Source organism: Neomonachus schauinslandi, chromosome 1 (assembly GCF_002201575.2).
Source record: "Neomonachus schauinslandi chromosome 1, ASM220157v2, whole genome shotgun sequence".
NCBI classification, from domain to species: Eukaryota; Metazoa; Chordata; class Mammalia; order Carnivora; family Phocidae; genus Neomonachus; species Neomonachus schauinslandi.
Window position 1 is genome coordinate 55983599 of NC_058403.1, and position 12668 is coordinate 55996266.

General features: G+C 30.7%; 1 protein-coding gene across 1 annotated transcript in view; it reads left to right on the forward strand.

Moving 5' to 3' along the window:
- The window catches only part of NECTIN3 (nectin cell adhesion molecule 3), a 113373-nt gene that overhangs the window by 57160 nt on the left and 43545 nt on the right, over nt 1-12668 (forward strand). Inside the window, exon 5 of the mRNA XM_021692470.1 lies at nt 1707-1858. Coding sequence (XP_021548145.1) covers nt 1707-1858 — 152 coding nt within the window. The remainder of the gene's footprint in view (nt 1-1706; nt 1859-12668) is intronic.

Sequence of the window (12668 nt, forward strand, 5' to 3'; positions counted from 1 at the left end):
CTTTTTGAATAAGACATCTAACCTCTCTAATCCTTTGTTTCCTCACTGATAATAGTAAATTATAGAGTTGTAAGGGTAGAGACAATGAATATAAACCAGGTAACATAGGTAAAAGAGTATATAGAAGGTGCTTAGCATGTCATTTGCTGTGAGTTTAATGTGATATTTAGGTTTTTTTTTTTGACTGTGGCTTGTTTGAATAAGCAACTTTAAAGGATTATAAGCCATTTTTATATTTCTCAGAATTAAAGGGATTAGAATTTGGGCCTCAAAATGTAGAGAGATAATTGGTATTTATATACTCCATATTCATTCTCATCCTCCTAGAAGTTCATCTTTTGAAAGTCGGTGCTTGTACAAATGTTCTTATCAAAGTTTTTTAGAAGGTTGGGTGTTTTTGTTTTTTAAACCATGTAAGAATATTACCTTTTTCTTCAATGTAAATTGAAGTTCCTGCACTGTAAAAGATTTTATTGACTGTTCTTCCACCTACGACCTTTAGATTTGCAGAACAAAATCATTCCTCCTATTGTCCAGTGTTGGTTTTGTTTCTTTCTACCTTTTTATTATTTTTTGTTCTTATTCTCTTCGTAATTAGTTGTCAGTCTTCTGTGTACTTAGATCATTGAAAGCAAATACAGTATCTTATTTACTTCTGTATCTCAGCAACACCAGCAGAGCAGAGTATGGTTAATATTAAGCTCCTGGCAATTAAATAATGGATGGCTGAGTGAATGAATAAATGAACCTTTTGAAAATCTGCTTAGCTCAAACTGTAATAGTTGAGTGCCTGGTTTACTTGACTTTTTGTTCCCCTAAAAAATAATGGGCTTTAAAAATAATTTCAAAATAAATGCCTCTTGGTGTGTTTTTTGGTACCCTAAGGTTGGCAGTATGATGCATAACAGTATACTTAGTTCCTTTGCAATGAATGGCTTTAGAGTTGTCATAGTGGGATTTTATTCCTATTGTGGTTTATAGTAATGCATACACTAGACCTCTTAGCCAAATTAGTATAGACACCATTTTTAAAAATTGTTAATTGGTGCAGAATGGCACGTTGGTTTTTACCGTCACAGATGCCCACTTTACAAATGAGATTATTTTATAAGAAGACCCTTTTTGATGCTTTAGAAACTGTCTTTGAATGGGGCACAGTATAGATTTGCTCAGTATGAATTGAATATGTTAAATATTTAATATGTTACATAAAAGTATTTAAATATGTTATGGAAGGTGCTAAAACATTATCATGTACTTAAGTGGCTTTTATCTTAAATTTCTTAAAAAATTTGTAGATATATCATGAATAGATCTATTCACTGAGAGTTATTTTTAATTCTTTTGATACTGTAGGTCTTCAAATAATATATTTTTCTAGTTTTCCAGTTTTCTGAATATAATTCTTTAAAATCACCTAATTTTTTTTCTTTCCTTCCCTCCCGTTCTAATATGCTGGCCTTCTTGCACTTATGTCAATTGCTATTTTGAAAAAATGGGTATTCTTAATGGATTTTATCAATTACTTCATTCTTATTGAAATGAAAATTCATATCTTACATATTTCCATTTCATAGTGAATTCTACCTAAGGAATGCCAGTTCTTGAATCACTAACATCTCAAAAGTATAATATTTTATTTAAATAGCTATCAATGAATAAAGTCTGAAGCTGCTTAAAATAATTTCATGCTTTTTAAAATCTAGGTTGGATGGACAGTGGCCTGATGGTTTATTGGCTTCAGACAATACTCTTCATTTTGTCCATCCCTTGACTTTCAATTATTCTGGTGTTTATGTCTGTAAAGTGACCAATTCCCTTGGTCAAAGAAGTGATCAAAAGGTCATCTACATTTCAGGTAAGTTACTATCTACTCGCAAAATGAGTTACTTAAATTATTCCTATAACAACAGTCATAATAACACTGTGTTCTAGTTGTAATTTATATTTGCTAATATACAGATTCCTCACTGTGAGGTTTTCCAAATAATCAAAATGAAATATAATAAAGTAACCCTACCTGAACCACATATGTAAAGTGGTGTTACTTTACTTGAATAAATGTCAAAATGTCTGTGTAGCAAGCTTATATACATTTTAATTAAGATCTTTGCTTATAGTTAATTTTTCAGTTACATAGTATTAAGTATTCCTTTTATAGGTAGTGTGTACTTTTCTAGGTTCTCTCATTTTTACACCCGAGAGCAAACACTGGGTTGGTTTGTGTGTTTTTTTGGTGGCTACTCTTGACACAGGTGTCTCATAAATAAAATGGGATATTGACTTTGATGACCTGGGTTATTAAATAACATAGTTTGTCACTCGATATGGAACTATATCATACTGAGTTACTGAGAGTGAAGTAGGAATGCTACTGAAAATGTTCTAATGAAATAAAATTTAAGATGTTTCTTATTGTCAGTCCTTAAGCCACTAAGAACTTACCATTAGTTTTGCTATGAATGTTTTATTAATTTGAGTATATAAATTCGGTACTCACAAAATACATTTAGAGCTAAAAATATATTTTTCGTGGGTGTGGCTATAAATAACAAATTATCAATGTAATGCTCATTTATAAAAATTATATAAAATATTTTGAGCATCTACTTACTGACTACAAGAATATAGCAATCTTCATGTCTAAACAATGGAAAATTAAAGGAAAAAGGAAGAGAACCTTGAGAAAAGCAGGTTTGTATGGCAATTATGTAATTATGTAAAACTGAATAGTTAGATTTTTAGAGAAATTTTAAGCTTGCTTTCATGTTATATTCTTTGTATGATCACTCAATCTAAGAACAGTCCCCCATATTATGTTCTCATGGCATTTCCCACAATTTGTAGTTGTATACTTACTTGTGTACTTTTTATCCATCCTCATATTTAAGCAATTTATGTTTGCTTCATTTACCGTTGAATACTCAGTACTTACTTAGTGCCTGGCACATGATAGGGATGATGCAAATATATTTTTGCATGAATCTCACAAGAAGCTTAGAGCTGTGTACATCCCTAGCCAGCCCTTTCTGCCAGTAGCAGTGCTTTGGTGGAAATCAGAATGAGATTAAATATTAGTCTATTAGTCTCCCTTTCTTCCCTTAAATGTCTCTCCCTTTCCTTTTCCTTTTCCTTTTCCTTTTCCCTTACTTCTTGGATCTTAAAGCCACAGGGAATGTATATTTAGAATGTAGTTACCTAAGGATGCTTACTTTTTGTTTCTGTTGTACAAAATTTGGTGTGGGATATTACTTGTAAATCTCAGGCTCAATGTATTATTATGTAATCATTTAAATATCAAGGCTCAATTTGGGCATTCTTATATATACTGATTCTGTTGATGATATCCTAAATTTATTATATCTTTTGGCATTCTGGATCCTTTTCCCAGTATTTTCGACTTATGTGTCCAACTGCCTATTAAAATCACTAACTCTGTGTAGAGGTATAATAAGCATTTATGGGTTAACATTCAAAACCGAGGTCCTGATTTTTCTTCTGCCCCTTGCCACCATACCTCTTCCTCCAACAGTTTCCCTCCTTTCTGTCATTGGTAACTCCATCCTTATATTTGCTCAGGGTTTAATCCCTGATGCTTATTCTTGATTTCAGTTGTTCTCTCATAACCCATCCAATCCATCAATAAATCCATGGCAGCTCTTCCATTACGTTATATGTAGAACCTTACTATTTTTCCACTTCTGCTGTGAGTATTCTGACCCAAGCCATCAGCAACCCTTACTTCATTATTAAAAGAGCCATTTAATCTTCCTACTTTTAATTTATCCTCAAAAGAGCAGCCAGAATGATCCTTGTAAAGGGCATGTCAGATCAGGTCACTTCTTTCCTGCAGACCTTTCACGAACTTCTCATTTGACCCACAATGAAAACCAATTCTTGCAACGACTTACAACGGTCTATACATGCTCTGGTCCTAGATGACCTCATCTCTTATTATATCCCTTGCTCACTTGGCCTTGTTGCTGGCTTCCTTGCTGTTCTTTGAACATAACAGGAACATTGCTACCTCAGAGTCCTTGACTTGCTGTTTCTCCAGCTGGAAAGCTCTTCAGATATCCTTATAGCTCTTTCCCTCACTTCCTTTAGGTCTTTGCTCAAGTTTCACTTTCATGACTATAATTAAAATTGAAAATTGAGACTTCTCTTTTCTAATCCCTTTACTCCTGTCTCCTTTTCTGCCTTATTTTTCTTTACAGTATTTATGGCCACACACCATCTACATGTTTTATTTATATGCTTTTCTGTTTATACTTCTACTAGAACATAAGTCCTTTCATCTGCTTTAATCACTACTGTATTTCCACCATCTGCAGTAATGTTTGGCATGTGATAGGTGTTCAGTAAACTTTTCTTGCATGAATGAAAATATTTGAGAAGAAAACAATCAGGAAAGAATTAAAAATCTAGAATGTGCTTTTATATAGCTTTATTTTCTTTGACAAGGGAAATAACGTAACACTGGTGATAAACTTCACGCATTGTTTGATCAACCTCTACTAAGTCCTAAAAGAGGAAATAAAATTTTGAGTAAATATGAAAAAATCAGTTAATTACCACTAAGTGATTCAGAAAGATAGCATTATATAAGATGATTTTCTTTAAGTAATCATTAGAATTAGACTTTACCTTTCTATCCAGCGTCTTTAATGTTTAATACAGTACACTACGTTGAGTTTAGTTATCCCTGAGAGCTTCTTGGAGGACATGAAATATCCTAGATATAATAACTGCCTTTCCAGAATGACTAGTAAATCCTAGTAGGCTTTTATCAGAACGAAAGGCTATAATTCACCCAGAGTAAACAATCAAGCTGTTGATCTTTTTTATTGTAAATTATATGTACCCTTTTTCCTCTAGAAAATTTTTTTTACCTCAGTATTAAAATTGATAAAAAAAATTTAGGAAATGATTTTTAAAAATATTTCTAAAGTGAATGCATCTTATGACTGGAGACTAAAAGATCTACTCAGAACAGAGTTAGCAACTCTGTTTGAGGGAAACTATAATTTTATTCTACATTTTTTCCACATTGGTAAGTGTGAGATTTGGACAAAAGGTGATTGATCCAAGATTACAATATTCAACTTCAATTACTAGTCATGGAGGTACAGTGAATCTTTGTCCATTACTAAATGACTGCTGCAAATTGTGATTTTTCTAGTTGTTCTTGGTGTGTTTTCCCCTGATATTTTGTACTTTTCTTTGAGAGTAGAGGAACAAATTTTTATATATCATGTAAGTTCTCCCATGCCTAAAATTCAAAGTATATTCCTGTGCAAATCTTGAATTTTGAATCCTATTGATTTTAGGAATTAGGTGTAATATTTGGCATAAGAATCCACACTTAATTAGGAAACTATAAAATTCATAGATTTTGGTTATGTAAGTAATTCATATGAAGTCTAAAAGAAAAAAATCAATTCATTTATTTTTTTAATATATTAGGCTAAAATACACTTTATAGCTACAAATGCCTTACTGGACTATTTGTTTTCCTGTTTGACAGAACTCATTAATTTGAAAAAAAAAAAAAACTTCATTTGGTTGTAGAGAACTCACAGTGTCTACCAGTTCATTACATTCATTACATACTGATTTATTACACATTCTGCAAATAATATCAAAAAACAGTGAAGAAATAAGGAATGCTGTGGGAAAGGATTTTAAATTATGATAAGTAACTATTAGTGATTACAAAATAGTCCATTTGATTCCTTATGCAAATTCTTACTCTCAGTGTAATTATTTTGGAGTGGGGCAAGAATTCGGAAATGTGAATAAATATCTTGTGTGCATTGTCCTATATATGTGCATTGCTTAAAATACAAAATAATTATTAACAATAGCCCCTCTTCCATGGAATCATATTAATAGTGAGGCTATGCTATCTTTATCTGGTTGAGGAGGAGATGGCAGGTTAAAAAATTTCTAAACCACTGACAAAATTATATAAGATTTTAAAATAGGGACTTTTTTTTGTTTGGTTTGTTTTTGTTTTTGTTTTGTTGGTTACTCTTTTTTTTAGTTAGATTTTCTGAAAGTTAAATCTGAGTTAATTAGTGGCCATCCCTCTGTGTTTACATAAAGAACATTGCAAGTAGAAATAAAAAATACCAATGTGTTTTTTTTTTTAAGGGATACTTGATAAAAATAATGAGTTCTATATCTTATACTGGGTGAGCGTTCAGGGGCATACACTGTTTTGAGAAAAATAGCATTCGATTAAGAGCTGTCAAAAAGTTTTAAAATCTTATGTGCACAAAAATGTGTGAATTACAAATAATTATTTAGGTGATTTGTACTTAACGTTTAAACATGCTGATGCCAGTTTATTGTAATTTTTTTCCTTTGGAAATCATTGTAAAGATAACATTTAATAATTATTTAAAACTTTTCCATTAGTCCTACCACCTCAGAAAATACATGGGTTGTCTTACAGATGATATATTTTTATTTCTTTAGTATCCTGGTTCTCTGAAGTTGCATTCTATGATAGGCTTTACTACTTTTATACTAGAAATGATCCTACAATTCCACAATTTTTTTTAAGATGGAATTTGTTCAGCTAGTGAATAATATGTTCTTACAAATTAAAACCCTTCCTTGATTCTACATATAATATGATAACTAATATTCACTTCAAAGTACTTGGCAGGATTGCCTGTTATATTGGTTTAAATTCATAGGAAATTAGTTATACTGTACTTGTTAAATTTTATATTGTACTTGCTAAATTTTTACCACATTCTGTACATATGGCATTCCGTGATGAAACCTGTTTCAGTAAGTATTTTTCTTTAGCTTGTAATTTTAGAATAACTTACCCCATGTAGATTTAGCATTTTTCTAACAATCATTTTTTAAAAGCTCTATCAGTACCACTCATTTAAAAATTAATTATAGGAAATTACCATTCGGGTCATTTATTTTTATCAAAGAAGAAATTCAAGATTTTTTAACTCATCCTTTCTTCAACTCTAGAGTTTTGTGTAACATGACCTACAAATACCACTTAATTGATAATTAACCAATCTTTAATTTTTACTATTTATGTTTAGTTGCTTTTTAATATTAATGGCTATTTACTCTGTAATCTAATGGCAATACACAGGATCATCTGCATCTAATATTTAAGTATTATTAGAATGTTCTCTCTAAAATATTAGCTACTCTTTGAGACTCCATACTAAAGCAATGTGACACTAAATTTTGCAGATACAGTTGAAATTCTTCAACTTCCTAAATGTTCAGATATCTTACCCATGGGATATAGACATGGTGATGACATTTTTATAACACTTGGTAACATGTTTTTACTTTGTCTTTGTCTGTTAGTCTCATTTGATAATATAGCCCATTTGGCTAACACAGTTTAAACATACGCTTTTTATTTTAAATTACTAAATAATGGTATGTACTACATATGTCCTTTCTAAAAATTGAAGAGTTCTCTTTACTTAAGGAAAATATTTTTGAGAGAATTATTAAACCAACAGCTTATACTATGGCCACTTAACAAGAATCTATAGTTTTTCATTCTTTTAAAGATAAGTTCAGATCTTATAAAAGTAAATGAAATTAGGTAAAGGTGTATATTAAGAAAACATTAATTTTTTTTTATTCTTTCATTTTATTTCTTTGTTCTTCTGGCTAAGAAAATGTATATTTGGATTACTTAATCTTTTTGTCTGATAATTCTTAAGCCAGCTGTGTATAGGACACTTAAGTAATGCTCTTCATTAAAAAAAAGAAAAAAAAAAAAGTATTCCTTGAAGTACAATACCATGCTTAAACTTGGAATAGAATAATTTAGGATTTACACCATAGGTAATTTTTCATTCCTTTTACTTCATTGGTAACTGGCTAAATGTCAGTTTTGTTATTTTTTAAAAATACATAATACCACTACATTCTGATCTTAAGAATGAAAAACTATTGTTACTATGAATATATATTCATTAACTGTGCTGTCTTTTCAACTTGCCGCTGAATCAGCCTGCATTGACATTCTTTGCCTTTCTGTGTCTTGTCTATCTTTACTGTTTCCATTAGATCCTCCTACTACTACCACCCTTCAGCCTACAGTTCAGTGGCAGCCCTCAACAGCTGACATCGAGGATCTAGCAACAGAACCAAAAAAGTTGCCCTTCCCATTGTCAACTTTGGCAACAATTAAGGATGACACAATTGGCACAATCATTGCTAGTGTAGTGGGTGGGGCTCTCTTCATAGTACTTGTAAGTGTTTTGGCTGGAATATTCTGCTATAGGAGAAGACGGACGTTTCGTGGAGACTACTTTGCCAAGAACTACATTCCGCCATCAGATATGCAAAAAGAATCACAAATAGATGTTCTTCAACAAGATGAGCTTGATTCCTACCCAGACAGTGTGAAAAAAGAAAATAAAAATCCAGTGAACAATCTAATACGGAAAGACTATTTAGAAGAGCCTGAAAAAATGCAGTGGAACAATGTAGAAAATCTCAGTAGGTTTGAAAGACCAATGGATTATTATGAAGATCTAAAAATGGGAATGAAGTTCGTCAGCGATGAACATTACGACGACAATGAAGATGACTTAGTTTCACACGTAGATGGTTCGGTAATTTCCAGGAGGGAGTGGTATGTTTAGCAACCACTAAATGTGACTTATCTATGTACAATGTTTCATTCATACTAGTTGATCATTTTCAGATTGTTCATACTTTTTCTTGAGGAAGAATAAGCTTTTTCAACTTGATTTTCAAGCTTACTTTTTATATTCTAATTTGACAAATGAAAATGTAAAATCTGGGTTCAATGTATCTGAGCTGCTTTACAATTTTTTTTTTCAATGCTGTACTACTGTCTCAAGATTTAAATTTTAATGCAGAGTACTTTATTGGTCTGAGGCACACAGGTAAGAAGAAATGTCAACATTAAATGTATGACTTTTTTGGTACAGAAATTAAAAAGAAAAAAAAAAAGGAAACTACCTTGGCATTGTGTATTAAATGTTTACCTAAGACTATAATCTCAAGTATAATGTTTGTTAAACATATACCTCTCAAAATTTATCACCACTAAATGATACTGCATCAAAATTGACTATAAAACTAATTCAAGAAATGTTTATATATATTTTTAGTATACAAAAAAATATTCAGCCTGATGAAACACCTTTCCTTTTCAAACATTATTTTCTAAGTTTCTATACAAATGGAATCTTTACCTCTGCATTTTAATGAGCCTTGCCATAATTACTGTAGAGTGGCTTTTCAAAGATATTTTGTTGCACTAAAACTGTGGTAGTAAACTCAGTGAACATGATGTGTGGAAGAGCATAATTAGCTGGTCAGTATTTTTGTCCAAAATACATACAAGAGTTATAATAAAAACATGCCTTTTAAACATAATTATTACAATTTTTTTCATCTCTGGAGGACAATTCTTAAATGTTGTATAAACATGGATTTTGGTATGTTAAGTGGCATAGTTTTGTTTGAATGCTTTATGTCCTAAATATAAGAATAATAATGAAAAGATGGTATGCATTTAATAAAGTTCAGAGAGGGCATTTCAGTATATGGAACAACGTGGGTAAACTAGCATTGGAGTACTGGTTTTCAGAAATGAGGCATGTCAGCCAAGAAACTATACAAAAAATTTTTTAGCCCATCTTGTTTTAGTCATCTAATAGTGATGTTGTTCAAACGGGTAAATATATAGAAAAATTAGTACAAACTTGTAAATTTGAGGTTTAATGAGAAAAGTCTGAATTATAGAACCAGTCGCTAACACTTGCTAATAGATATTGGCAAACCATCCTCCTTTTCCTCCTAAATGTATGTATTTGTTTCAAGGTTTTTGTTTTTCCAATTAAAACTGGAAACATCATAAGGTTTTATGTTTTGTTTTTGTTTTTTGCATAATTCATTAAGTATATTCTTTCCAGAAATCATGTATCTTTTGAAAAAGAAATGTTATCTAAATCTTCAAATGTGGATCTTCTTTGTGAGGTAATTAAATTGCTTCTACGGTAGAGTCCTATAAAATTGTAATAATGACAACTATTTTGAAGCCCGAAGAATATGTTTATTCTGTTGATGATTCATTTGAAAAAGGACTGTGTAGAATTGCCTTAGGTGTTTTGCCAGGGAATTGAAGTGGAAGTTAGTAGGAAAATCATAAATAAATTATTTTGTTAATAAAAAGGCAAAGTAGGTACTTTTTTTTTACCCCCCAACCACCCAAATCCTGATGATTCTCATCAAATCTAAAGGAATGTTTTATAAGGCAAAGTTCTAACATGTTCATAGAATTTTGCAAGTAGTCAAGGCCTTATTCTAAACGATTATAACAATTTCCTTTCTTTGAACTAGCAGTATTTTGTGGAAATTAGGAGCCTATTTTATTTCTCTTCCCAAACATTCACACACTTAGTCTAAAACTATAATATATCAGCTAAGGATACAGGTAAGCTAACTGATACATTGTTAAGACTATCTGGCTTTAATATACTTAACCACTGATATACAAATATTAAGACTGTTTGGTCCAAGTCATTGGAAGCAAAACTTTATTGGTAATACCCTGTGATTGAAGTAGAGTTTATGTTTTAATTTAAATACCAGCACTAATATGGCCACAAGAAAGATGGATCTAAAATTCTTGCCATGGAAGATGTGAATTTGTGGCTTTTTGTTCACAATTTCATCTTTAGAGCAATGGTTTGAAATGCTACATGAATCTGAGCAGGATAATCACTGTATAAATCTCAACTTGAGTATTATTTGAAGGAAGTTAGCAATGTATTTTAAGAACTGCATTTCAAAAATATAAATACTTAGTGATTAAGACCTTCCTTTATATTGTGGCCATTATGTGTTTAGGGTGGGCTTTTTTGTTTTTGTTTGTTTGTTTTGTTTTGTTTTTTGATGGCAGAGGGGAGAGGTTGACATGGAAAACTACAAGTGAGTGATACATTCTGTATCCTTAAACTAAATCATTTGGCAAACTAAAAGATTTCAAAATTGTAAGAATCTGATACTAGTTAAGACTTTTTGAAGCATTGCACTGCTGTTTATTAGAACTTTGTTTACTGTACATATAAACTTATTTGTGAACATGAATAGTCATTAAACATTTTTGTTAAATTAATTTTTTAATATCCGTGATATACACAACTAATTGATAGGTACATATGAAAATCCTTTTCTTTTTCTGGAAAAGATGGAAGAATGTTTTATTTTGACCATGTTCATTTTTGTTTCTTTATTCTTTGAACTGACTTTTCATTTTTGTATTCACTTTAGGGTTTTCTTTCACACTGGTTAAAATATTTCAGTAATGCAGGGATGATGAATGCAACTTTTATTTTTTCCTGCCATTTTTATTAAAATATATTAAAACTTTAATAGGCTAGGGGTTAACTTTAAAAGTGACATTTGAGTAATACATTATAGTTGAAATATTTAGTATTTTACCATGTGCCTAAAAGGTTTCTATTTGATAAGTCTAACATTTAAAGAAACCATTAAGGTTTTTTTTCAGTAGTAAGTATTGCTTCTGATAGCCATATATAGGAACATTTTCTAAAGATAACCCTAGCTAAATGTGTAGCAGAAGGGCTTGTAGGAAGTACAATGTATGAGTGCAAAAATTGAGATAAATATAACAATTTTATATGTGAAAACATCTGATTTGAGTTTAATTTTGTTTTTGATAAATACTAAAGGTATATGAATAAGAAGTTATGAATGTGTGGAGGTATGATCAGTGTAAAATATAAGAAAGGAAAAAATGGTACACATATTGAATTTTTAATTCTAATAGAGGAATGATATACAGATTTAATTGTTCTTTCTGTTTACTTGTTAATTGGAAATGTATCATCCCTAAGAATCTCCTTTTTCAAATTTTTGGTGTATTGGGTTTGGATTTAACTTTAATTTGTACTAGTGGTATTTTTTACCAAGTTATTTATCAGGTGGTAGCCCTAATAGCCATGCAACAAATCTTTAAATAAAAGTTTTTTAAAAATTCTTTAGAGGCATATTTCTATAACAAACCTATGTCTCTGTATTACCTTCTTTGTCCTCGTTATGTTATTTGATGGAGTGTGTGTGTGTGTGTGTGTGTGTGTGTTGTATGTATAACCTAGTTCTTATATTTTAATTAAGTTTTTGTGGGAATTTGAAATCTATTTTATTTCTCTTACCAAATAAGACTCTATCAGGTTAAGGATACAGTTAAATAAAGTTTGAGAGAGCATCTAAGTTTGTAGGTTAGCCATTATAGAATTTGCTTTTAATTGACCATTTAATTCCTATTTCCTATCTACACATTATGAATAGCATTCTCCACAATCATGAATTATCTGTTTCTCTAGTCTTAGCAGTTAAAACAAATTTTGAATGTTTTTGCTGTTGTGAGTTTGACATAAGTTAAATTATATATATTGGCTTTCATTTGGATGAACATATTTCACGAAATATTTTGTAAGTTGGCATTTAGTGTTTTTCACTTATAAACGTTATAATGGCTTTCTTTATAAATGCCATTGTTTCTAATTGTAATTACCTCCGTGTTTTCTATCTCTGATGTTTAAAATTATACTTGTTTTCCTAAACTTTATCTTAAAGCAAGCAGCAGTTTTTTTGTTTGT